Source organism: Balaenoptera musculus, chromosome 20, assembly GCF_009873245.2.
Source record: "Balaenoptera musculus isolate JJ_BM4_2016_0621 chromosome 20, mBalMus1.pri.v3, whole genome shotgun sequence".
Lineage (NCBI taxonomy): Eukaryota > Metazoa > Chordata > Mammalia > Artiodactyla > Balaenopteridae > Balaenoptera > Balaenoptera musculus.
Genome location: NC_045804.1, coordinates 9,868,200 through 9,894,580, shown reverse-complemented (window position 1 = coordinate 9,894,580; position 26,381 = coordinate 9,868,200). Strand labels below are relative to the sequence as shown.

General features: G+C 49.6%; 1 protein-coding gene across 4 annotated transcripts in view; it reads left to right on the top strand.

Moving 5' to 3' along the window:
- The first annotated feature begins 472 nt into the window (after positions 1-472).
- The window catches only part of USP36 (ubiquitin specific peptidase 36), a 36,177-nt gene continuing 10,268 nt past the window's right edge, over positions 473-26,381 (top strand). For 2 of the 4 annotated variants that reach the window (XM_036837369.1, XM_036837367.1), the window contains exons 1-13: positions 473-622; positions 2,892-3,054; positions 5,372-5,633; positions 6,124-6,345; positions 14,144-14,254; positions 14,917-15,019; positions 18,226-18,293; positions 18,758-18,828; positions 19,463-19,545; positions 20,714-20,825; positions 22,779-22,919; positions 23,513-23,613; positions 24,566-24,704. In XM_036837369.1, the coding sequence (XP_036693264.1) occupies positions 5,381-5,633; positions 6,124-6,345; positions 14,144-14,254; positions 14,917-15,019; positions 18,226-18,293; positions 18,758-18,828; positions 19,463-19,545; positions 20,714-20,825; positions 22,779-22,919; positions 23,513-23,613; positions 24,566-24,704 (1,404 nt within the window). In that variant the 5' untranslated portion in view covers positions 473-622; positions 2,892-3,054; positions 5,372-5,380. Of the gene's footprint in view, positions 623-726; positions 1,078-2,891; positions 3,055-5,371; positions 5,742-6,123; positions 6,346-14,143; positions 14,255-14,916; positions 15,020-18,225; positions 18,294-18,757; positions 18,829-19,462; positions 19,546-20,713; positions 20,826-22,778; positions 22,920-23,512; positions 23,614-24,565; positions 24,705-26,381 lie in introns of those variants that run through there. The other 2 variants (XM_036837368.1, XM_036837371.1) reach the window with 2 other exon arrangements.

The window sequence follows — 26,381 nt, the reverse complement described above, 5'->3', positions numbered from 1 at the left end:
AGGAATTGCACAGGGCCCGGGACACTGCAAAGGTCAAATACCATCGCTCCCGACCCCTTAATCCCAAGAGCACTTTGCTCCGCCCTCCGGGCTTCACTGGGCCCGCTGCCCTCTTCTCGCCGGGCCTGTGTCTTGGTCACTAAATGCCCTAGAGGGTGCGATCAAGCCTCCCGCACCACCGCCCCTACTGCAGGTGAGAAAGACGCGCGCCCGGACGCCGCCCTAGGTGCGCCGGCTCGCCAGACCCGGAAGCAGGCACCTCACGTGCTCTGCGGGAACTCGTGGGGCGCCGGCCAAGGGGGCGGGGCAGCTCAGGCTCTGCGTGCTTGCGTCATCGCGTAGGCTGGCGGGGCCGCGGGATGGGGAGGTGACGTATCGGGCGCGTAAAGTGGCTGTGGGCGGGTCCAGGGAATAGGGCGGAAGCTAGCACCGCCTCTTAAAGTTGCCGGGGCCTTTCGGTGTGCCGCCTTGAGGGCTGCGGACCGCGGCTCCTTTAAGCGTCGCCGTGACACGTGTGTGAGGCGGCGGAGGCCCGGATGGTGCGTGTGCGGGGCCCGTGCCGAGCAGACGCCAGCGCTGCGGGCCTGCAGCCGGGCCAGCAGCCGAGCTAGCTGAGGGCCGGGTAGGCTGGGGCCGGGTTGGGGCGGCGCGAGGGCCGGGTGGAGAGCTTCCGCCCGGCGGGGCGTGGGAATGTGACTCCCGACGCGGGGCGCACCGGCGGACGCTCCGGGGAGACACGGGTGTTTGTTTGCGAAGGACTTGGGGGTCCACGGAGAGGCACCAGGGCTGCACCGTCCGCACGGGGCTCCGGGGTCCACGGGGAGGCCCCGGGCTGCGCGTCCACGGGGGTCTCCGGCGTCCACGGGGAGGTACTAGGGCTGCGTCGTCTCCGAGGGCTCGGGGGTGCACGGGGAGGCCCTGGAAATGTGTCCTCGGTCCGGGTTGCCTCGGGTCTGCTCTCTGTTCTTCTCCACACACCGGGAGCGACCCGCGATGCAGGGAAGAGCTGCCCCGTCCAGGAACCCAGGCAGGGGAGGAGGCAGCAGCCTATGGCGGTGTTACGCACAGAAGCATCATGTATGCAGAATTCAGACTTTCTTTGGAATGGCTTAATTCCAAATAAAGGGGAGGGCGTTCAGTTGGCAGCAGAGTTGATGTTTGTTCTCTTGTAGTAAGAGATGTGGGAAAGCTCACCTCTGGAGAGGGTAACATTACTTATGGTCTTGGTCGTGGTCGTGGTCATGGTCCTGGTGAGGGGATGGGTACAAGATGTGAGTTTTTAAAATATCTGTTTCTTTGGTTTGGGCGGGTAGTATTGGGTCTCCCCTGGGGTTCTAGGAGCTAGAGTAGCGTCCTAAAACAGAGACGGATGAGAGAGGAAAACATCCTGGCTCTGACACAGTCCACTGTCTGTAAGGGATGCGGAGAATCAGGCCTCCAAGCAGAGGGGCGCTCAGTTTGCTCTTTCCTGGCTGGGGACCGATGTTTGCTCTGCAGAAGAGCCCCCTCTAAAAGCGCCCCAGGGAGGCCCCAGCCCTGTGCTGTCTGGGGCTCCTCCCCGCCAGCACGTGGTTGACCCTGTGAGTCTCCAGTGCATTTTATGCTGGAAAAATGCATTTAAAGGGAGGAGGAAGAGAAAATGTTCTTGAATGGTGATTGATTTAAGGAAGCTTTATTTGAGTAGAGGTAGAAACGTGCACAGATAAACGTGAGCTGGTCCTGGCCCGTGAGGAACGTGCACTGGAGAGAGCATCCTTCCTGAGTTTTGAAGCAAGTGTGTACATTAGAGGGCTTGTGATGATTACAGGGACATTTTTCTCTGGGTTGCTGCACCTCAGAAATAAATCATTTTTAGGTTGTTGCTTAATGTTTCGGGTGGAATGGGTGATGTAGAGGTTTGATCTTCCTGTTGAAACTTGAAAAATTCTATTTGTTCAAAATCTCTTGACTCCACATTGAGAAGTGGGCTATGTGGGATGGGTGGGTGTTCTTTAAGTTATTTATCTCAAATTAAACTGGGTTCAATCTCCCAAGTTCTGTTTATCCTCTAGCTTCGAGGGGTTCCCAAACCCATATCCGCCCATGACAAGAGTCCTTAGCAACGTGTGATCTTGACAGGAAGAGGGACATTGTAGGGAGTTTTCATGAAACAGAAATCTTTACAGATTGACTTCATTCTGAGATCATGTTTATTATGATCTTTAGTTTTTCTTTCTTTCTTTTTTTTCTTTTTGCGTTAATATGCTTTTACTTATGGACATCAGACATGGTATATCTGGAACTTGCTGTAAAGTAATGTGGGCTCAGGAGAGGAATCGACTGGTCCTACACAATAATTATTGACGCTGAATGAGGGGAGCATGGCGGTTCCCTGTGATGTTCTCTACATTGTGAATGAACGTTTTCACAGTAAAAAGTTTTTAAGTACCTTAATTTTCTGTAATCACAGTGATTGTGGTTGGTAATTAAGAAAAAAAAAAGAGTGAAAATTTGGCAACTCTCATTGCGCCATTTTTTTGGGAAATCTTACTGGCTCATGTCATCTGAAAGTTGGAGATGATTATCTGTTATCTCTTAGTCTTTGCAAATGTGATGGAGTCTGGAGTTGACCGGCATGTGGGGAGATTTTTGTTCACTGGGCTTGTCACTGGCGTGAAGGTTAAGGTATGGAACAAAGGGCAGTGTTTTCATATCATGTCCATCGAAATTGTTTGTAGTTAGTTAGCTCAGCTTTTCACTCTTTCTAAGTCCCGCACTATCCATATTCCTTCCGCCTTAATGCTGACTGTTCCCGGTAGATGGTTGGCCTTCCTGCTCCGCGTCCAGGGAGTGGGGCTGATGAGACAGCGGGAAGAGAACTGGCCTCATGTGATGCTGTGTTCATCCCACAGACTCTGACACCCATTCTGGACGACACGCTTGTGGCTCTGGTGATTGAACAGGCCAAAGCCTGGGAGCACGTGATTTTGAGGGCCCAGCACCACACCTGCCCAGTCCGGCCAAGCACCTGACCCCATGCTGCAGGAATAGCACGCCCAAGTTCAGACACCCCAGGTAAGCCCACATGTGGTCCAGCAGCCATTGTTCAGTTGGTGAGAGCTCTTAGATAATTCCCCTTAGGAAAGCTGCTTTTATTTTTTTCATGTCAAAGAACTTGTGCTTGCTTTTTTTAAAATAATGGTCTTACATTTCTGTTCTTTACAGAAATTTTTATAGAAAAAGAAATTGGATCCACATACAGAATTAGGTGCCCCATAACCATAAATCTGGATGGTTTACCAAGAGGTGCTGGACAGGGTCCTTTCACTCGAGCAGAGTTTTGGATCCACCTGACTAGTTGGGTCTCCTGGCTCAGGCCAGCGACCACATACCCGGGGGAAGTCATCATTTTTCTGATGGGAGTAAGTTGTGTAAGGAACTATTTTTCTAACTGTGACTCAAATAGTCCTTGAGCTTTGGCCGGGGTGGTTGAGTTGACAGGTAGTGTGTGCAGTTAGAGGTGATGGGGATTTCCGGTTTGTTACAGTTTCTACACTGCGGCTTTAGGGACTGTTCCGCAGCCAGCAGTCAGCTCTCACCCAGTGTGTGTCTCCCCATTAAGCTCACAGGCACCTTTGACACTGTTTTTTTTCCTATTTTACAAAGAACGGTCTCCCGCAGTCACAGTGATTGTCCCTGGAGTCTATAGCTAATCCACGCTGGAATAACCCAGGCCTGCCGCCTTCTGGAGCCTGAGTTGCCGCCACGGCCCCTGCCTGCTCTGCCCCCCACCCCCCCTTAAGTTTAGGCGTTTTGTGTACACCATTCTAGTCCTATTACTATCTTCTCTCTTCTCCCTCACTTTTTTTTTTTTTTTTTTTTTTTATAAATTTATTTATTTTTAACTGTGTTGGGTCTTCGTTTCTGTGCGAGGGCTTTCTCTAGTTGCAGCAAGCAGGGGCCACTCTTCATCGCGGTGCGCAGGCCTCTCACTATTGCGACCTCTATTGTTGCGGAGCACAGGCTCCAGACGCGCAGGCTCAGTAGTTGTGGCTCACGGGCCTAGTTGCTCCGCGGCATGTGGGATCTTCCCAGACCAGGGCTCGAACCCATGTCCCCTGCACTGGCAGGCAGATTCTCAACCACTGCGCCACCAGGGAAGCCCTCCCTCACTTTTAAAAAGATAATCTGAACTGATTCACTTTGTTATAAAGCAGAAACTAACACACCATTGTAAAGCAATTATACTCCAATAAAGATGTTTAAAAAAAAAAAAAAAGATAATCTGTACAAGCACTATCCAGTAACACAAGCCACAAGTATAACTGAGTTTTACAGTGGCCACATTAAAAAATAAAAAGAAGCAGATGAAATGAATTGTCACAATATAACTTATTTAACCCAGTATATGTAAAATATGATCATTTTGGGGACTTCCCTGGTGGCGCCGTGGTTAAGAATCCGCCTGCCAATGCAGGGGACACGGGTTTGAGCCCTGGTCCGGGAAGATCCCACATGCTGTGGAGCAACTAAGGCCAAGAGCCACAACTACTAAGCCCATGCTCTGGAGCCCGTGTGCCACAACTGCTGAGCCCATGCACCGCAACTACTGAGGCCAGTGCGCCTAGAGCCTGTGCTCTGCAACAAGAGAAGCGAGTGCTTGCTGCAACTAGAGAAAGCCCGCATGCAGCAACAAAGACCCAACTCAGCCAAAAATATATATGTATATATATGATCATTTCGGCATATAACTAGTCTTAAAATTACTGAGATGTTTTACATTTGCAAACTGAGTCTTCGAAATCCAGTGTGTGTTCTACACTTACAGCACATCCCAGTTTGGACCAGCCTCACTTCTTCTGTTCAGTGGCCCAATGAGGCTCGTGGCCTTTGTTTTGAAGAGTACGGGTCTGAGCAGACGAGTGTGCCCACCTCACTCTCCGTGCGAATTCCTTTATTACATGGATTTGTGTGTGCAACCAGAGTGTCTTGTGAGAATTAGTGTTTTCCTGGTTTTGAGCAGACGTTAGGACCACATGGTCGCCTCTTGAGGGAAATTGCACCAAGTATGACGTCCAAAGTCACTTGATGGTACTTGTTGAAGAGAAGACGCCGAGAAGGTAGTCTCGCCTCCTCCGGGCCGTGTCAGTCCGTTTAGTGCTGTTTGCGGAGGCACTTTGTCTTTTTGAGAGGAGAAGCGTGGGCATCGCTGTGTCCAAGTGGTCAGTACTACGTCTCGTGTCACCCTTCCTTTGTAAGGTTGGCGGCCGATCCAGAGCCGCTTTCATGGTGGGTCACATCCATAACGCCCAGGAGGGGGTGGTCAGGGAAGGGATGCTCTGTTCCTGGGACCCGCTTACCCGCCGCTCCGTGTTCTTCCTTATCCCCGCAGTGATGCACCATGCCCATAGTCGACAAGTTGAAGGAAGCCCTCAAGCCTGGCCGCAGGGACTCGGCTGACGATGGGGAGCTGGGGAAGCTTCTGGCCTCCTCCGCCAGGAAGGTCCTTCTGCAGAAGCTGGAGTTTGAGCCGGCCAGCAAGAGTTTCTCCTACCAGCTGGAGTCACTGAAGAGCAAATACGTGCTGCTGAACCCCAGGACAGAGGGAGCCGGCTGCCACAGGAGCGGGGATGAGCCACAGGCCAGGACACAGGGTACTGTGAGAGGGCCTCGCTCTGTGCTGACCAAGTGGAGGGACGAAACGTTGACTGATTAGTAGGACCAGAAACGGAGTGTGGTGACTTGTGAATGTCGTGCGTGGGGTCAGTAGATTTTAGTTATGGAAGGAACGGTATGGGGTTGGTCAGAAAGAGATCTGTGTCCTTAGAGGTTCAAGAGCAGGCCTTGGACACCGGATGGAGAAGGGGGGTGGGCTCAGTGCCAGTGCCCAGTTCTTCCAGCTGCTGGTTCTCGGGACCTCGTCCTCTCATCCACAGAGGGGTCCTGGGGCGCTAGACCGACGCCGTCAGGGAGAGCCGTGGGGTGACAGGTGTTCTCCTGGGCTTCTGCCCCCGGAGAACCCAGTCACCCCCGGATGCCGCGTTCTGAGCCCGTGCCCACTGAGTGTGCCACGGCACTTGCTCTCGGTGGTCTGCCTGGGCACGGAGTCAGATGACCTCCTCTCTCCCATCACTCCCCCTCCAGGCAGCGAGCACGTGTACGAGAGCTGTGGTGACGGCGTCCCCGCGCCCCAGAAGGTGCTCTTCCCCGTGGAGCGGCTGTCGCTGCGCTGGGGGCGCGTCTACCGTGTGGGCGCGGGGCTGCACAACCTCGGCAACACCTGCTTCCTCAACTCCACCGTGCAGTGCTTGACCTACACGCCGCCCCTGGCCAACTACCTGCTCTCCAAGGAGCACACGCGAGGCTGTGAGTGAGCGCGGGGGGGGGGGGGGCTGTGCACACGCATGGCGGCGAGTGTGCACGTGCAGTGGGGTGACCCTAGGTCCTCAGGGCCAGATGGTCTCCTAAGTGGACAAACCCGTGTGCTCAACGGTGCTGCCAGTACAGCCCGGGTCCAATTCAGGAGTGAAGTAGTAACTGATAAATAGTAACGCTTTATAGTAACTGGTAAATCCTACATTTGAATTGTGCCAGCTGCAGGATGGGCCGTGAAAGAGAATCAGGTAGAGTAATGGTCTCTAAATTGGTCTGAAAGTAATTACCTAAAGAGAGAAAAGGGTTTTCAAAAGATACCTCTGAAATACGTGTATTCGGTTGTTTTATACACCTGTTTTTGTAGCAGTGTTTTATGTACATCATAAAACATCCTCCAAAGTGGGAAAGAAAATATAACTTACCCAAACTGAAGAAAACAGAAAGTCTGAATAGCCTTTCAACCATTAACAAAATTAAGTCAGTGGTTAAAATTTTTCCCATGAAGAAAACACCAGGCTGAGACAATTTATGGGTAAGTTTTATGAAACTTTTAAGAAAGAGATCATTTCAATGCTTCCTGAACTCTTTCAGAGAAAAGAAAAAGAGAGAAAGCTCCCTAGCTCGTTCAATGAGGTTCCCTTAACTTGGATAACAAAATTAAAAAGCACAATATGAGAAAGAAAAATTACAGTTCCCTCTTGTTCATGAATATACATGTAAAAATTCTAGATAAAATACTAGCAAATTCAGTAGTCTTAAACACTGTGAGCAACTTGTGTTCATCCTAGTAACACAAGGATGTTCTAATATCAGAAAACCTCCAAATGTAATTGTGGAGCCAGTATAGCACAGCAGTTACAAGCACCACTCTGGAGGCTGGCCTGCTGGGTTTACATCCTGGTTCTGCCACCTGGCGACTGAGTCCTTGAGAATTACCTGACCTGTTCCTCATCTGCAAAGTAATAATAATATTTCCTTCACAGCATTTTTGTAAAGCTTAAATGAATTGTGTAGAGTGCTTAGAATAGTACTTGGCACTCAGTAAGTTCTACATCCGTGACTGCTAATCTTGCTACCTTAGTTGCCGTCACTTTATTAACAGATTAAGAGAGAAAGGTCACCTGAAAATAGATGCCCCAAAAAATTATGATAAAGAAAACTCTTAGCAAAGTAGCAACAGAAGGGATTTTTTTACTAATATTGATAAAAGGTATCCAGCAAAAACTACAAAAAAGCATTCCAATTAGGAAAATAGTAGAAGCACACCTTTTAAAATACGGAGAGAAGCAAGGGTGGCCACTCTCTGTACTTGTGTTTGATATGCTGGTCCTGGCCAGAGCAGTGACACAGGAGACAAGAGGAGGGAGTAACACTTGTTGGTTGAAAATGATACTCCTGCGTAGAAAAACAAAGGAATCCATAGACAAATCAGAAATTCGGGGGAATAAGAAAGAAATTTGGCACTATGACTAGATATAACATCAATATACAAAAAGTTACTTGAATTTGTCTACACCAAACAAGAAATTGTTAAAAAAAAAAAATTGGGGCTTCCCTGGTGCCGCAGTGGTTGAGAATCTGCCTGCCAATGCAGGGGACATGGGTTCGAGCCCTGGTCTGGGAAGATCCCACCTGCCGCGGAGCAACTAGGCCCGTGAGCCACAACTACTGAGCCTGCACGTCTGGAGCCTGTGCTCCGCGGCAAGAGAGGCCGCGACAGTGAGAGGCCCACGCACCGCGATGAAGAGTGGCCCCCGCTCGCCGCAACTAGAGAAAGCCCTCGCACAGAAACGAAGACCCAACACAGCCAAAATAAATAAATTAATTAATTAATTTAAAAAAAATTTGCTATTATAAAAAATTGTATAACAGCAACAAAAATGATAAGTGTCGAGACCCAAATTACCAAGATATATGTGGAAAACCTTGCCTGGGAATTTAAGGGCATTATATGATAACCTACACACATGGAGATCGCTGCCTTCACAGAGGGAAGCCTCAATATTATAAAAATGTTGGTTCTCTCCCAAATTAATATAGAGATTATTGTAGCTCCAGCTGATTCTAAAATTTATGTGGAAAAGAAAAGCAAAGGACCAAAATCACCAAGACACCTGTAAAGAATATGAGAAGAGGTATACTCTAGCAGCTGTAAAGTCTTGTAAAGTTAGAGAAGTTAAAATGGCATAGAATTGAGTCAGGGAGGGAAGTACTGACCGATGGAGAGACAGCCCAGAAACAGAGCCACGAATGCGTGGACATGTGGCATTACACACCATTTTTTCACATATACATGTGTCTCCTGTTTTAAATAAATGGAACTTAAAAATAATTAGGGTTTACATACGGAAAAAATGAAATAGAAGCCCCATTTCACAGCACACTCACACCAAAAAATGGATTTAAAACTTCTCAAAAGGGCTTCCCTGGTGGCACAGTGGTTAAGAATCCTCCGGCCAATGCAGGGGACACGGGTTCAAGCTCTGATCCGGGAAAGTCCCACATACCGCGGAGCAACTAAGCCCATGCGCCACAACTACTGAGCCTGCGCTCTAGAGCCTGGGAGCCAGAACTACTGAGCCCGCGTGCCACAGCTACTGAAGCTCACATGCCTAGAGCCCGTGCTCTGCAACAAGAGAAGCCACCGCAATGAGAAGCCCGCGCACTGCCACAAAGAGTAGTCCCCACTTAGCGCAACTAGAGAAAGCCTGTGCACAGCAACGAAGACCCAACGCAGCCAAAAATAAATAAATAAATTTATTTTTTAAAAAACTTCTCAAAAGTAAAAACAATGCTTTTATAACAGACGTGAGCAAGTATCTTTCTGACCTTGGGTTGGGAGAAAGCACTAACCATTAAAAAAATTGATGAATTCGGCTGCATTAAAATTAAGAACTTTTGTTCATGAAAAAACAAAATACAAATGGGGAGCTACAGACGAGGAGATGACACCTGGGATGCATAAACAATGAAGGATTGGTACCAAGAATATATACAAAACCACAAATCAACAAGGAAAAGAGAATAACATATTAAGAAATAGATAAACATTAGGAGCAGGCATTTTATAGGAGAGGAAACTCATGGTCACGGAGCAGAGGAGGAGATTGCTAGTAACCTCGTAATCTGGGAGACGCTTTACACCTTTGTGGTCGATGAGGATTCGGAAGTCTGACGGTACCGAAGGCCACAGGGGATGGAGGTCAATGAGATTCTTTGTAAACTCCTGGTCTTAGTTGGCATAACTGCTTTGGAAAACAATCTGGTGTTCTCTGTCACATAATCTACACTTAGCAATTCTACAGAAAAGCTCTGATATCTGCACCAGGAAACCTACAGCAAAAAATTGTAAGCAACCCAGGTGCCCATCAACACAATGGGTACTTGAATTATATAGGCACATGGTAGAATATTATACGGCAGTGCAGAAGAATGGATTTGCTCCATGAATGAGTCTCAATAGCATAGTGTCAAGTGAAGAAAAAGTCCCAGAAGACTGCATGCAGCATGAATTCCTATTTATAAAATTGAAAAGCAGACAATTTGTTGTTTAGGTGTACATATATGTGATAAAACTTAAAGTGATTTTTTTTTTTTTTTTAAACACCCTTCCTTTTTAAATTTATTTATTTTCACTTATGGCTGTGTTGGGTCTTCGCCTCTGTGCGAGGGCCCTCTCCAGTTGTGGCAAGCGGGGGCCACTCCTCATCGCGGTGCACGGGCCTCTCACCATCGCGGCCTCTCTTGTTGCAGAGCACAGGCTCCAGACGCGCAGGCCCAGCAATTGTGGCTCACGGGCCCAGTCGCTCCGCGGCATGTGGGATCTTCCCAGACCAGGGCTCGAACCCGTGTCCCCCGCATTGGCAGGCAGATTCTCAACCACTGCGCCACCAGGGAAGCCCTAAAGTGATTTTTATAAGTAGGTAAATAATTAGAAATCAGGGCAGAACCAGAGGCAGGGACATGGGAGCGTGGGAGGAACATCGTTATGATAAAAGTTTGGGATTGCATGACGTGTTCAGGGATATTAGTTATATTATTAAAAAAGAATGAAAGAAGGCCAGGCTATGGGAACGACTGTAGTATTTTAAATGTCTTGTAATGGTTCACAGCAGCACTAGCTACTGTATCAAGGCACAGTGCACACTTCTAAGATGAAGTTGATTCTAAATCTGTTTCCGGTAGTTACCTTGGTGATGGCTGAGGTTGTTTTGGGTGGACTTTACTAAGGTTTGACTGGGTTGTCTTTGTTTTTATCTCATGACGTTGGCGGTGAGAGCCTCTCTCCTGAGCCTGTAGGTCGCTCTGCCGTTTTCTTGTTCCCTGTGCTTCCGCTGTTGGTTTCTCTGCAGGAATCTTTGAGCTGTTTGCAACTTTGCAAGGGTTAATACAGGTAAAAGTAGGTAACATCTGTAAGTCCGTGTAACCTGGCACAAGTAAACTGTAGTATGTGGGGGCAAGGGCTTGAGTTGGGAGCAGCCCCTCCTCCTGTGAGCAACGCAGGCAGACCTGGGGAGGGTGCCAGTGTCCCTCCATGTCACTCTGTGAAATGTCAGTAAGCCTTAATTTCTTGGCTTTTTTAGAGTAAAATGTATTAAGAGAAGTTTTAGTATTTTTTTCCTGGCACCTGACTGGATCCCCAAGTGACCCCTAAGTGGGCTTGGGCTGTCCTCTCTTCCTCGAATTCACTGTTTGAAGATTCTCAGGGGTCCAGGGAAGTATGGCTTGAACATGACAAGGGGCTGCTTACACGGAGCCCCAGTCCTGCAACGTGCCTGGACCACTTCAGGATCTACCCACAGAATAAACACTGTGTAAAATATCCAGGAGGATTAAATCCTATTCTTTCGTACATTCTTCCCCAAATTCAAGTAGCAGTGTCCCCAAAATCATGGATACAACTTTTATGATACATTTTCCTAAATTACCTGAAGAAAGTGTCCATGGGCTGTTTAAATTAAACTTGCATATTACCAGGGATTTGGGAAATCCTGTTTCAGGTATTTCTGGGTGAAATTGTTACTTGCCCTATTTTTTTTTTTTTTTTTTTTTTTTTTTGTGCCGAGTCACACGGCTTGCGGGATCTTAGTTCCCAGACCAGGGATTGAACCCTTGGTGGTGAAAGTGCCGAGTCCTAACCACTGGACCACCAGGGAGTTCCCAGTTGCCCTATTTAAGAGTGATGATTTATTAGTCTAAAAGTCTCAGCGTTTTGGATAATGATTAGAGGCTTAATTTCCACACGACTTTCATAGGAGTATCTTAACATGAATTAGATTTTGTAAATGGGAGCTCTTTTTGTTTGCTTAACATTTGTTATGTTTGTTATCTTAAATAACATTAGGTTTTTTGCCTAAATTTGAGCCTTCTCCACAATTATTGCCATTTAAAAAATAAAAGTAATGAATGGATATAGTTAGAGTTGAGAAAACTCTAAAATGAAAAATAAAAGCCTCTCCTTCATGTAAAGGCATTAATCACATGAATGGTTTTTTGATTTCCCTCCAAGAAGAATTTTTTGTATAAATACTAGCATTTTTTAAAAAATAAAACTTTTTTGCATTATGGTAAGTGCATATAACAAAATTTACCATTTTAAGTGTACAGTTCAGTAGCATTAAGTGCATTCACACTGTCATGCAACCATCACCACCATCCATCTCCAGAACGTTTTCAAACTGGAAGTCCGGCCCCATTAAAAACAACCCCCGCCCCCAGCCCCCATCCTTGGTACCCTCCATGCTACTTTTTTTTTTTTTTTTAAATTATTAGCACCTTTAATTATTTATTTACTTATTTATTTATTTTTTGGCTGTGTTGGGTCTTCGTTTCTGTGCGAGGACTTCCTCTAGTTGCGGCAAGCGGGGGCCACTCTTCATCGCAGTGCGTGGGCCTCTCACCATTGCGGCCACTCTTGTTGCGGAGCATGGGCTCCAGACGCGCAGGCTCAGTAGTTGTGGCTCACGGGCCTAGTTGCTCTGCGGCATGTGGGATCCTCCCAGACCAGGGCTCAAACCCGTGTCCCCTGCATTAGCAGGTAGATTCTCAACCACTGTGCCACCAGCGAAGCCCCCATCCTACTTTTTGTCTCGGTGACTCTCACTGCTCCAGGTACTTCATGTAAGTGGAATTACACAGTGTTTGTCCTTTTAGGACTGGCTTACTTCACTTAGCATAATGTCCTCAAGGTTTCTCTTTGTTGTAGCAGGTGTCAGAATTCCTTTTCTTTTTAAGGCTGAGTAATATTCCACTTTATTTATAGACCACATTCTTTATCCATTCATCTGTCAGTGGTCACTCAGATTGCTTCTACATTTTGGTTCTTGTGAATAATACTATAAATGTGGGTGTATGAGTATCTCTTTGAGACTCTGCTTTCCCTTCTTTTGGGTAAATACCTGGAAGAGGAATTAACTGGATTATATGGGAATTCTATTTTTAATTTTTTGAGGAACTACCATACTCTTTTCCACAGTGGCTGCACCATTTGACATTCCCACGAACAGTGTACAGGGGTTCCAGTTTCTCAACATCTTTACCAACAGGGGCCCTTTTCGTTTGTAGATACTAGGATTTTTTGTGTGTATATGGTAAACAGGCTGCATGCTGTTTCCTTTTTTAATTTGAGATAGGTCTAAGTAACTGGGTGATTGGAGGTGTTCAGGGGGAGAATAATGGATTGGTGTGAATTTTGTGTTAGGCGCTGGGTCTGTTTAGGAAGGTCGTGCACTACATACACGACTACAATATCTTGTAGAACTAAAGATGTGCTTGCCTTTGGACCCAGAAATGTATCTTGTAGGTATATGCCTTAGAGAAACTGACATGCGCACAAGGACCATTCACCACAGCATTTGTGGTAGCAGGAAAAGGGGGGAGGTTGACATGCAGGAGCAGGGGGGCCGTGTGGATGAACTGTGGTCTGGAGCAGGGATTAAAGAGCGGTTTGTTACAGTTGATAGAAAGTGAGCTTCAACATGAAGCTGCAGTGTCCTGGTAAGTGAGAGCCACATGTGGAATACAGTGAATGCATGAATGGGAACAGTGGTGACCTGGTTGGGGAGAAGGATGAAGCACGTGGGGAACAGGGTTGTGAGAGGTTGAGAGGGAGTTCAACTATCACACCAGTACTTGACTTAAAAATCACCTAAAATGGGGTGTAGTCTTTGCTCTTCTCTATGTATTTAAGATCATAATTGTAAGTAGAGGTAGAAGCATAACGCTATCTTGCCTAATTCCTGGGGGACAAATAGTTTATCCAGAGCACGGGGACTGGCCGCAGCCTGGGGGCCCCATCACAGCATGGGGGCTCTGTGTGGCCCACTGCCGGTCTTTATGGATCCGTCCCTACCGTGTAGGTGTCACCTGGGGCCGCTTGGGGCGCCAGAGCTGCAGAGTCGGGCCATTAGGCTGGGGGAGCACGTGCCCGGGGTCTCCCCAGAGCTGGCCGAGCCCCTATGTCTCCTGGAAACCAGAGCAGAGGTTCCTACGCTGAAGAGCACATGAAAGGGGTGTCGGGAAGCCCAAAATATTCTAGCCTGTTGACCACGTGATGCAGTTTGGAAGTCAGAGAAAACATTGTTCTAAACGGTGCTTGAAAACTCAGACTCCTTGGGCTGGGTTGCGGCCGAGCCCGCAACTGTGGAGAGACCGGGTCCCGGGTGCTGTAGGCGGCGTGGGGGCTTGGGCCGGGCTGTCGGGCTCCTGCTGTCTCTGCCGGGCGGGAGGCCATGTCGTCAGCTCTCCTGGGAGCTCTCGCCTTACCACGACCGCCTGTCCGTGCCCGCAGGTCACCAAGGAAGCTTCTGCATGCTGTGTGTCATGCAGAACCACATCATCCAGGCCTTCGCCAACAGTGGCAACGCCATCAAGCCCGTGTCCTTCATCCGAGACCTCAGAAGTAAGAGCGGCTTCCTTCTCTGGCGGTGGGTGGGGGCAGGAGGGAGGGCTCGGGAGGCTGCACGCACAGAGTGTAGCAGACTAAGCGAGCCCTGGGGCTGGATGTGGGGCGGTCCACGCCAGGTGGTGGTGATCCCCACCCCGAAGATCAGGCGGGTTTGGCCAGGCCGGGAGCTGTGTGTCATGGGCCTGGAGGTGGGGAGCAGGTAAGGAAGGGCTGCGGGGCCTTTTCTCAACGTCAGAGAAACCAGTGTCCACGTGCTGTGACAGTCAGATATCTCCCTTAGCAGAAAAGATGGGCTCATTGGTTTTTGAAGCCCGTGTAAGTTGTATCGCGATGACATGGTGATAATCTGCCATGGTCTGTATTGGCTCCTGGAAAACCAGCTTTAGTTCATCAGTGGATCTCATATCCTTAATGCTTGGTGTTCATTCGTGCTTTCTGTTAAGTGTAGAGGGTTTAAGCCCTTAGGTCTCACTGAGAAGATAACTGCCATGAGGGTGGTACCTGGGATGTAGGAAGCCAGGCAGGCTCCTTTTCCTCACTTGGGTTTAGTCCTGGGTCCGCTAGGAGTTGGTGATGAGACCGACAGGAGTGGGACATTTGGAGAGCAGGCAGGAGCTCTTCCCTTCCAGCCTGATGCTTCTTCTTTTCCTCCTTAGAGATCGCCCGGCATTTCCGCTTCGGGAACCAAGAGGACGCACACGAGTTTCTGCGGTACACCATTGATGCCATGCAGAAGGCCTGCTTGAGCGGCTGTGCCAAGTACGCGCTCCTCCCCCCGCCCCAGGCTGCCTCTGTGGACCTTAGCCCCGTGGCCCTGAGCTGAAGCTCCAGCAAGGGGTCGCACTCTGCTTCCCGGGAAAGGGCTCCTCCTGCTGCAGGGCAGGTGGTGGCCATCTCTGTCCCAGCAACTCATGGAGGGATGCCTTTGTTGTTTTTTTTAAACGTTTATTTATTTATTTTTGGCTGTGTTGGGTCTTCATTGCTGTGCGCGGGCTTTTCTCTAGTTGTGTCAAGTGGGGGCTACTCTTCGTTGTGTTGCGCGGGCTTCTCATTGTGGTGGCTTCTCTTTGTTGTGGAGCACGGGCTCTAGGCGCGCGGGCATCAGTAGTTGTGGCCCGCGGGCTCAGTAGTTGTGGCTCGCGGGCTTAGTTGCTCTGCGGCATGTGGGATCTTCCCGGACCAGGGCTCGAACCCATGTCCCCTGCATTGGCAGGCGGATTCTTAACCACTGCGCCACCAGGGAAGTCCTGGGAAATGCTTCAATAGATCTCTTCGAGGATCTTACGCTACTGACTGGGACTTTTGCCATCTTTTAAAAATCACCTCATTATTTTGGTGCTGAGGATGGGGATGGTAGGAATTACAATGTGTTTATGGAAGAACTTGAAAGGCTGCAGGAAAACTTGAGGGTAAGGAGATTATGATTTTTGAGGTTTTGCTCTGCCCAAATTTGAGAGCATAGACAAATGCACATGACGGATTGATGGTTCGTTGCTTAGTCTTCCCTTTTGTAAAACAGCTACTGTCAACAGTGTTTTTGTATCATTCCTGGGTTTTTGGGTTCAGAGAGAAGAAAGGAGGCAGGAAATGCTGCCTAGGCTTGGAATAGAACTGAGTCCTGGACTCTGGAAATACAACTCAGGAGTCATATCTGGAACATCCTTTGGGAAAGTTAGTTGAGTTGTAGCCACGAGGATGGGAAACCTCTGTTTCAACGGGTGAAACTCTGATGTAATTAAACCTGACCCATAGCCCTGTAAAGTGATCTGTCTTCGGTGACCCTGCACTGGTTGGGAAGTGACTCTCCCCTCGGGAACACACGCTGGCATTGCTTTTGCTTGGGTTAAAGGCCCTTTTTTCCCCTTAACGCCTGGGAATGTTTCTCGTGTTCCGCTTTATGTATTTGATGGTACGGTGCCCTTTCGGGTGCCGGGTTGTTGGTGTTCTCATGTCTCAGCCGCCCCCTCCCCGCGGCCGCCCCGCACACCCCCCCACCCCTGCTTCCTGTGCCCCTCACTCCATCTCCTTTGAGTCCCTCCTCCACGTGCCCCTCGAAGTTCAGTCTTTGTTTCTTTCCTGAGTTCAGTGAACTTTCCCTCCTTTTGGTCGTTTTATCTTAGTTTTAAGGCTTGTTCAAGGTGGTCTTCCGTCTCCCCACGTGCTTGTTTGGGGTCTTCATTTCAGCCTGGAGTTTGTGTCACTGTCTTCTCCTGCTTCATGTTGCTTCCGGGGGGCTGATTCTCATCAGGTAGGGTGTCAAGTCTCCACCATTTTCTACAGGAACCACCTTTGCTTCCGTATCACGAGGATTTGGCGATTCGCTTGGCTCTTGCTTCGGGCGCCCCCTTCTGGCCACACCGCGAAGCACACGCTGGAGTGGGCAGCTTTTCCTCTCGGGGCGGAAGGGGCGTGTGGCCTCAGTATTTTTATGTTTCTTGTTCAGGACCCTGGTTTTCCCCTTTGTTCTCCTGCCCTGCACCCCCTGCTCCCCAAGGAGCCTGCCTGCCTCCTCCCGCCGAGTCGCTGCCTTGGGGGCTGCTTCCCAGCCACATCCTGTTGCCAGGACGCTTGGGATCCTCACCTATAGGAGGTGCCGCACCGGCCTCAGGTCCCCTCGTCCCTTCTCCTTTCCCTCCCTTCCTCTGGGACGCTCAGTGGCAGCGTCTGGGATAGCTTTTTGATCTGGCTTTATTTTCCTACTTCTGGGTGATTGAATGTCTGCGCTGTCCTTGCTTCCGGCTGAACCGAGGGTGGGTCCTATGTGGTCCTCTGGGCTCCTGTCCTGACGGGCTTCCGGTGACCTGGGGGGTGACCTGGAGTTCAGCAGCTGCATCACGCCCAGAGGCTTTCAGTCTGCTCTGAGGTTATGTCCTTGCTAGTTTTGGGACCTAAAATGTCCCTTCTTTGATGAGTGGTGGTGACAGTGTAGATGGTGGCAGCTGATTTTTCTTTTCCCAACTTGCGGAATAAAAATCTGCTGACCCTGTGTTTGTCCCCCACGTGTTTTGGAGCTGTACTCCTCAGTGCGTCTGGGCAGCGCGGCCATGAATAGTCGTGTGGCCTGAGCAGGAGGCTGAGACCAGGGCGCCTGGCTCGCTCTGCCGGTGGTGGGAGGTGGCCGCCTGCGGAGGGAGGTGCGGGGTTAGCAGCACTCAGGCCGCCCCCCACCCCCACCCAGGAGGCAGAAGCATCTGCAGGAGGTGGTGGGCAGGAGAGTGGGGCCTGGGTGGACATGGGGAAGCTCTTCCCGGCAGGGAGTGGGCCTTGCCACGTAGTGCTTTTGTGGCCCAAAAGACCAAAAAGACCAAAAGGTCAGCTGTGTTTGTGTCCTGGAGGTCTCGGGGACTCAGGACAGCTGCAGAGGAGTGGGTCAGATTCGGTGGGTTGCAAGCAAAACCAGGAGCAGAGGCTAGATGTAGGGTATTGTTTCCAGAATCTTCGTTACATGAGTCGCTGTGGGTGCAGGCTCTGCGCTAGGTGCTCTCTGGAGCTCTGCTTCGCGGCTCTGTGGCTGGGGGTTTGAATGTAAGTCTGCCGGACCCTAAAGCCCACGCCCGTGCCCACTGCTGTCCTGCTGAGAGGGTTCAGAGGGGGAGTTTGTCCCCGCTCACTCTGCGCTCCCCTTCCCCAGAGGTGAGCGTGTGCGGTGCCCACGAGGGACGGCGGGGCTGCGCTGGAGCCAGGAGGGGTGGGCCGGGGGTGGGGTGACGTACAGGTCCATCCGGCCTCTTGCTCCCTGTGCCGTGGGAGGTGAGGCTGCCTGCTGAGAGGGCAGCTGAGGCGGCTGCTGTGGGGAGCAGGCCGCGCGGGTCAGCGCGTGGGGAGGCCTCCGGGCGGAGCTGCCGCTGACCAGGTGGGACCTTTCCCATCCTCGCACTGAGTGGGTAACGGCACAGGGGCTGGCGGGGCTGCCGGCCTGCTTCTTGGCCCCTGTCCTCCCCCTGAAAGTCATGGCCTTTCTGCAGGTTGGATCGTCAGACGCAGGCTACGACTTTGGTCCATCAGATTTTTGGAGGCTATCTCCGATCGCGAGGTAAGTGGAGAAACGTTCTCTGCCCCTTCTTGTTGGGGATTAGAGTATTAACCAGAAATGCTTGGTATTGGCACCCAGGCTGACCCTCCAGGCCCAGGAGGCCTACAGCCTGGTTTGTGCACCGCAGCCCTGCCGGCTGCTTTGCTGGGGGCCCTGTTCCTGGAAGGGGGTTTGGAGCAAAGCATCAGGAGCCTGTGGATGCGGGTGGTGTTCCTTTTCCTCAGACGCCATAGCTGCTCAGATGTGGCCGCTGCCCTTGGGGTGGGAGTGAGCACCCCTGGGGCAGCTGGCCAGGCTGGGAAGTCACCTCGGGGTTTGCCCTCCTCTCCTCCTGAGCACTTCCCATCCCAAGATTTCAGGGGGCTGGTGAGCTGGTGGTCTGCCTCCAGTTCTCAGACTTGGAAACAGGGGTGGTGCCCTGGAGGCCCTGCACCCACCCCACTGCCCCCCTTGTTCTCTCGCAGTGAAGTGCTCCGTGTGCAAGAGCGTCTCAGACACCTACGATCCCTACTTGGATGTGGCGCTGGAGATTCGGGTATAGACCCTGTCATGCTGTTTCGTTTGCATTAGGACAGGGAGGCCAGAGGGCAAAGAACCCAAAGAACAAAAACCTATGAGAGCATGTGATCCAGATAGATCAGGAAAGAAATACTTGGAGTCCTACATTTTCGTGTATTTCTTCCTAGCCATTTCCCTCTGCGTGTTCTATTTTTTTCAAAAAGAAGGGGGAGAATAATGCAGTTTTGTGCCCCGAGGCATGAATAGCGGCCACACTGAGTGCAGGGCTTGAGCAGGGAGGTCTGTCCGGTGTGCTGCGGGCAGCTTTCACACAGAGGCTGCGCATTTCGGAGCGGCCTTCCTTTCTTCCCGCTCTGACTCTGCAGGAGGTGAGCTCACCTCAGCCTGAGGTCTGGACCGGACCCTCTGAGGCCTTGATAAACCCCCGGGGCTGTGATCCTCGTCAACAGAGGAGGGGTGACAGCCTGGCTCCCTGTTCCTTTGCCGCGTTCTGACTCCCAGAAGGTGGCAGCTAGCAGGCCAATTCGTACGCAAGTGAGATGTTGTGATTTGCTGCGTCAGCCTGAAAAAAGACCTTACATTTGGCATTTCTGGAGAGTCAGCCTTTTTCTTCCGCTCTTTGTTCTATTCCCTGTTTTTGTCCTTCTCAGCAAGCTGCAAATATCGTGCGTGCCCTGGAACTTTTTGTGAAACCAGATGTCCTGAGTGGAGAGAACGCCTATATGTGTGCGAAGTAAGTTTTGTTTTGCTCGTGGCAAAAAGGTCAAGCCGGCCAGAAAGAAAATATGTCACCTAACCTGACACGGCTGCCGTCCCCTCCCTCCCCCTCGCCCTCAGAGGTGACCACTGTCCACATTTCTTTTTTTTGGCCGCGCCCCACGGCTTGCGGGATCTTAGTTACTCGACCAGGGATTGAACCCAGGCCACGGCAGTGAAAGCGCCGCATCCTAACACTGGACCAGGGAACTCCCAACCGCTGTCCACATTCTTGAGTGGCACAGATGTGTCTTAAAACTGAAAACCTCTAAACAACACAGGTGGAGGGATAGCCGTGGTTGTCATAGCTGCTGTTCATTATGTGGCACTTACTCCGTGCTGGTCCCTGTTCTGAGGGCCTCGCGTGCACTCACTCGTGAGGCACGGACTGTTATTACCCCCATTTCACAGGAGGAGAAAACTGAGGCACAGAAGTGGAGTGACTGGACATGGCCGTCTGCTCCGGAGGCCGTCCTGCCTCCTCGAAAAGCCGTGTTCTGTGGCTTCCGTTCTTGACTTGAGTTGTCCTCGGCATTTTTCCATTTCAGCAGTTGTGACTGACCTTGTCCTCTTTAGGGTTGTGCAGTCTCAGTGTGTGGGTGTGTTACTTTATATCCAGGTCATTTAAAAGCTGTAATCACTAATGAAAGTTTTTCTCACTATGCTTTTCAGGTGGATGATTCTGTGCCTAAACCCTGCTTTTTATCCCTCTCAATTCACCTCCTTTAGCTCTAGAAGCTGTTCACTTTTGCCTCTGTCTTCTCCCCCTTCATTTCCTTGTCTTCTGGCTTTGCTTTCGGTGATTTCCTGCCTGCCTGTTTATCTCTTGGCCACATCTGCTCGAATTTGCTTTTCCTGTGTTAGCCCAAAGTTGCTTTTCCACGCATCTTCTTTAGTCTCCTCGTTGGGAAAGTATTTTGTTTTTGCTTTAGAATCTCCACCTTTTCTCTAGTCCTGGTTGCCCTGCCGTAGCTTTCCTTTCCTTAAGTGGTGTTGATTGGTTTTTAGGGGTGCAGAGGGCACAGTCTCATTTAAGAAGACCCCTTATTTAAAGTGCAGTTCCTGATGTTCTGATACTAACCTAGTGTGAGGACAGCAGTCCTCAGAGCACGAGCTGATAGCTCTTCCTCTCCCCTTCCTCGCAGATGCAAGAAGAAGGTTCCAGCCAGCAAGCGGTTCACCATCCACAGGACGTCCAACGTCCTGACACTCTCACTCAAGCGCTTTGCCAACTTCAGTGGGGGGAAGATCACCAAGGTGAGCACTCACAGTGCCCAGGCTGCTTGGTCAGTGCTTTTTGAAAGATTCCAGGCTCTACTCCAGGTTGAGTGGATTCAAATCCCTGGAAGACAGGGCCCAGGAGTCCACATTTTTGCACCATCCCTAAATGATCATTATGCAGTGAAGTTCAAGAACATTTTTTTTTCCTAGCATCTTCCTGTGCTTGGGGGGTGTTCCTGCTATAGAAGGTCTGGGTGGCCCAAGAATCAGTGTGGTGAACAGTGCGCCCTGCAGCTCTCATCTCCCATGTCCTGTTTGTCTCTAAAGCAGGTGCAGCTGCATGCTGTGCCTTTTTGTGGAGTGTAATAATTTACTTTTTTGCACAGTGGTGTTTTAATAGAAGATGCCTTGTCTCATAAGGGTCTGGAGATGTGTTCTCGGTTGGTAGAGCCTAGCTGTGTGGTTTGGGGCAAGGCACTTGTCTGAGCTTTCAGTCTCCTCCCTGGCAGTGGTAGTGGTTAGGTCAGCATTTCCCAAACTGGTGTTCTGCAGAACGGTAGTATGGTACCCTGAAAAAAAGTGTTCCGTGTTCTGTGTTCAGCTGAGTTTGGGAAACGCCAAGCCGAAGTTAAAATAGTTCTTTTTAATTACAGACCTTCTCAGAGCCTTTATTAAGCTGTGTCGTATTTTGAATCTCCAAGGGGAATTTACTATGAGGAATTTTCTAAATTCAGTTACTGAGGGAGTCACTCATTCCTCCGTTCTAACACTTGGGCTTACGTTGCACCATGCCATGCGAGGCACTGGGAAATCAGTGGGAGATAATCAGTGCTGAATGAGGTCGTGTTGCTTCTGCCCTGAGGAGCTCACGTTCCGCCATAAAATCTCCTGGAACTAGTTTTCCATTAGGACACAGTTTGAGAAACATTGGTCTGTTTGATTTCGGCCCCATGTCTAGCACGATTGGACTGGGGCTCCTGAGCCTATTGGGTGTGTTGGCTTTTGAGATTTTGAAATTGTCAATAGACAGGAAAAGATATGTCAGTGAATATCATGACATTCTGTTGATCCAGACAAACAGGTACCAACTGTATGAAGCCGAAGAACAGGCAGAAGTAACCACTGGCCGTGGGACTCGGAACAGTGGGTGCTTGACATGGGGGCACTTACTGGACAGAAAGGGGTTTTCTGGGTCCGTGTCTGTCTCTTGAATGGAGTGTAGGTTACCATCAGTGTACACTGGTCAGAACTCACCAAACTGTGCTCCTATTTTCACTCTGTGTAAACCGTACTTCATTTTTTTTTTTTTTTTTTGGCCACACTGTGCGGTATGGGGGATCTTAGTTCCCAGACCAGGGATTGAACCCGTGCCCCCTGCAGTGGAAGTGCAGAGTGTTATCCACTGGACTGCCAGGGAAGTCGCTGTACTTCATTTTTTTAAAAGTCTGTATGTGCACAGGCAGAAATGCAAGTATGTTATATCTGTATCATTCAAAGATCATGTTTGATAATATTTTCTTATGAAAAATTGTTGATTTCTAAAATAAATTATGGCATGACCTTCATCCTGAGCCACTCCATTAAAATTTTAACCTGCTGTTTCAGTTGGCCGTGTGGAGTCAGCACCTGTTTTCCTGAATCCCTGACTCCCCCTGCAGTGTTCCTGCATGGTGGCAGGGAGGAGAATGAACAACTCTTCTCCTTTCACACGTGGGACCCAGGTAGTGAGAGAACTAATTTGGATGCACAGCCAAGACAGGGGACCATAAACCACTTGTCAGGACAATAAAGAGTTTCTCATAGAAACTCCCATAGAAAGATTGCAGTTTTCTGCTTTCTTTTTTAATCACTGACTAAGGGAGGCCCCCGCCTCAGCCTTGCTGTGTGCCCGTTGCCCCACATTGTTAAAGACCAGCTGATGGAGAGGGCAAGGTGACCCTTACTCCCAATGATGAATTGTAATTGTCTTTTCCTTGGGTTTTCAAACAGGATGTGGGATATCCGGAATTCCTGAACATCCGTCCGTATATGTCCCAGAGTAATGGTGAGCCTGTCATGTACGGGCTGTATGCTGTCCTGGTCCATTCGGGCTATAGCTGCCACGCCGGGCACTATTACTGCTACGTGAAGGTCAGTGGCTCCTGTGTTCACGTCAGGCTGTCTTAGGTGGTGGTACGTGTGCTACCTCCGGGGGGCAGGTTTGTGGTGCCTGTTTGCACAAGTCCAGATGTGATCTCTGCAGAATGTTTATTCTGTGGAAAGTGGCCGTGTTTTGTGGTTGGTCCAGGTCCTATTGTTGTTTCTTCGTGGAGTGCAAAGACGTGTTTTAAACCTGTCCCACTAGGATCTGTCCCACCCTTGGCCTTGCGATGAGACACTGGAGGGGGGCTGCTGCCAGTGCCCTGCCCTTAGACCCCTGGAGAAGACTCGGAAGGCCAGATATTGGTGGGAGAGGCTGTGCTGAGCAGACCTGCCAAAATAGCCTTCCACAAGGAAAGCTCGCGTCTTTCGGGGTGTCAGGAAGGAAAGGAGACTCCAGCACACTTGGGGGCACGTTCAGAGTTAGAGAGATACTTGACATTTTATGAAATCATTGCTAGTTAGTTCATCAGCACTGGGATACATGTGGCAGCTAAAAGGTTTTTTCCTTCCCTTGTTAAAAGTAAGGATCGCGGAAGTGTTGATCGTTGTGTTTTGTTTCGTCCACACCCTGCGCTGCTCAGGCAAGCAATGGACAGTGGTACCAGATGAACGACTCCTTTGTCCACTCCAGCAACATCAAGGTGGTTCTGAACCAGCAGGCCTACGTCCTCTTCTACCTGCGGTAACCGGCTCCCCACCCTCACCCCCCAGAGCGCTCGCCTTCACTCTGCTCTCGCCCCGACCGGCCTCCTTGGCCTTTCTCTGCGTGAAAGTGACTGGAATTCTGCAGGAGGGAAGCTCTTGGAGCAGCTCTCTTCCTGCCAGTCAGGTGTAGTGGAGAGCGGCCGCTGGGAAGGACACTTAGATCACGTCCACTTGGCTGTTGAGTCAAAGCCAGAGCCTGTGGGAAGGTCAGAGCAGGAGTTCATCTGCCCCACAGTGAGGTGACTTTGAATGTAAATTGGAAGGTTGTCTATTACATTACTGCCCCAAATTAGATGCGTTCCATCTGGCTATCGGCTGGCGTACAGACCTTCCTTTGTGGGGAAAGTGATCACGGTGGGCAGTGAGGTAGGTTGTCAGAGGGTAGAGGCTTAGTTGTCAGAGGGTGTAGGCCTTTGGAAGGTGCCTTTTCTTGGGACTGATTGTCACCGACCTGGAGGATGAGGATGTGGAGAGGGAGGTGTTTTGCTGCTCCAGGATGGCTTTCTGATAAACTGAGAATCTAATCTCGGAAGAACTGAGTAATTTGCCCTCTGCTTACATTGAGCAGAATCTGAGGCTGCGTAGTAAGTTCTCATGGTTTAAGGGCAAAGTCAGCTTCAGAGAAGCACGTTGGGACAGTCATGGTTCCCTCTGGCTGTTTTTCTGCCTTTGCTGCCCTTTTTTATTTATCCGTGCAGCGTGGCTTGCGGGATCTCAGTCCCCAGACCAGGGATTGAACCCGGGCCACCGCAGTGAAAGCCTGGAATCCTAACCACTAGGCCACCAGGGAACTCCCTGCCTGCTCTTTTTTTTTGGAATGGAATTGTAACCTTGACTTCTGTATTCTGATTCCATCTCACACTAAGTTTCGGTAAAGCCTCTGCAGCTTTAGTAAGACACTCCCTGACTTTGTTCTATTCCTTTGACAGGATTCCAGGCTCTAAGAAGAGTCCTGAGGGCTCCATCTGCAGGACAGCGTCCTCCCTTCCCGGCCACTCCAGGGTGGTTCCAGACCACGCCAGGAAGAATATCAGCAATGGGACCACATCCCCATCAGTGACTGGAAAGGTACTTGTTTAAGAGGATCGATGTAATCATTGCCGTTCTTCGTGCCTGTGCCTCTCAGGGGATCGTGGAGCCCCCAGACCTCTTCATGCTGGGGAGCTCGGCCCAGTGGAAGGAGAGTGCAGACAGCAGTCCTGCTGTGTTCCACGTTCTTTCTGAAGTGGGTCACGGAGCCAACAATGGTGAGGAGGAAGAGGGGACAAGTGATGAGAAAACCTGACTCAGCAAATCAAGACTTAGAGCTCCTAGTGTGTCCCTGCCTTAGAGCAGCTGCTACGCAGAAGTGCAGTGACAGGTTCCCCGAACAAACCTCTGGCCTTAAGCATCTGGGAAAAAAATATTTTATCCCCACATTTTAATACTAAAAATGTGAGTAGTTTGTACCAGTGTTAATTTTCTGATTTTGATAATTATATTCCAGTTATGCTAAGAGAACGTCCTTTGTTTTTAGGAATACTCGTGGGTGTATATGGAGGTAAAAGGACGTCGTGTCTAAAATTTAACTCCTATAGTTAGGAAAATATATATGTACATACATACACACATATATATACAGAAGGAGAGAGAGCAAGAAAACTAATGTGGTGAAGTGTTAACAATTAAGGAATACCCTTGAAGTTATTTTTGTATGTAGTTGAAATTTTGTACTAAAAAAAGTAAAGAACTCAGTTTTATTAACAAGATAATAGCAGTTTCCTTATAACATAATTCATAATTCAAAAATAGAACGGCCCTCTCTTTTGACTATTTCTGTGATCCTTTCCCTTCAGTCTGAAGATCAAATCCAAACGCAGGCTGCCAGGGCCTTCACATGTCTACAGGGGTTTTAGTCATTTACGCAAATCTGTTTCCTTTCCAACATTCAAGAAAATAGAAGCTGAAATGGAAGTATTAGAGTTGACATAGCAATGACAAGCCATGACCTGGTTGCAAAGGTGATGGTCACTGTGGCCAGAGCAGGAAAGCCGGAAGCCTCGGGTGCTGCCCAGAGGAACAGCGACGGGCATGGGGGTGCCTGAGGGCGAGCCCGGCCCCCACCCCCCCCCCCCCTGGTCAGGCCACCTCAAGGCCTCTTCACTGACCCTGCGTGTTTTCATCATGAAAATAACTTTCCAAATACACTGCAGCTGCACAGAAGTTATTTTACTCTAAGTAACATTGTATAAGTTCCATGTACTTAAATGCTCAACAAGTGAACAGGTTTTGCAGCGCAGTGGGAAGATGTATTCCTTTTAGGAAGAATGCTAATAAAGAAATAATGACCTAAGTGACTTAAAATCACTCTGTTGCCTGTGCAGAGGATATGGATGTTTAAGTGATTCAAAATAGTATCAAATTAGCAAGTATTTTGGGAAAAAATTGTGGCCGGCAAGAGTACAGTAAATGCAGTGTGGCAGTATGCATCCTAATTTATGAAAATATTAACAGCCTAGTAATTCCATTTCTAAAAAATTAGCATGGAGTACTAAGTACAGAAGAAGATTCAGTCTTTTGACCATTCCTTCAGCACATAGTCTCTAAGACCCTGACCTGGTTGGGGGTGGAGGTGGCGTGTCATGGTAAACAGCACCGACGCAGGCCTCGGGGAGCATTTCGGTGAGTGAGTGGCGTAGACCCAGTTGTAATGGTGCTGTGGAGAAGGATGGGGCACTTAGCACCTTAGTGGTATGTCAAGGAGAC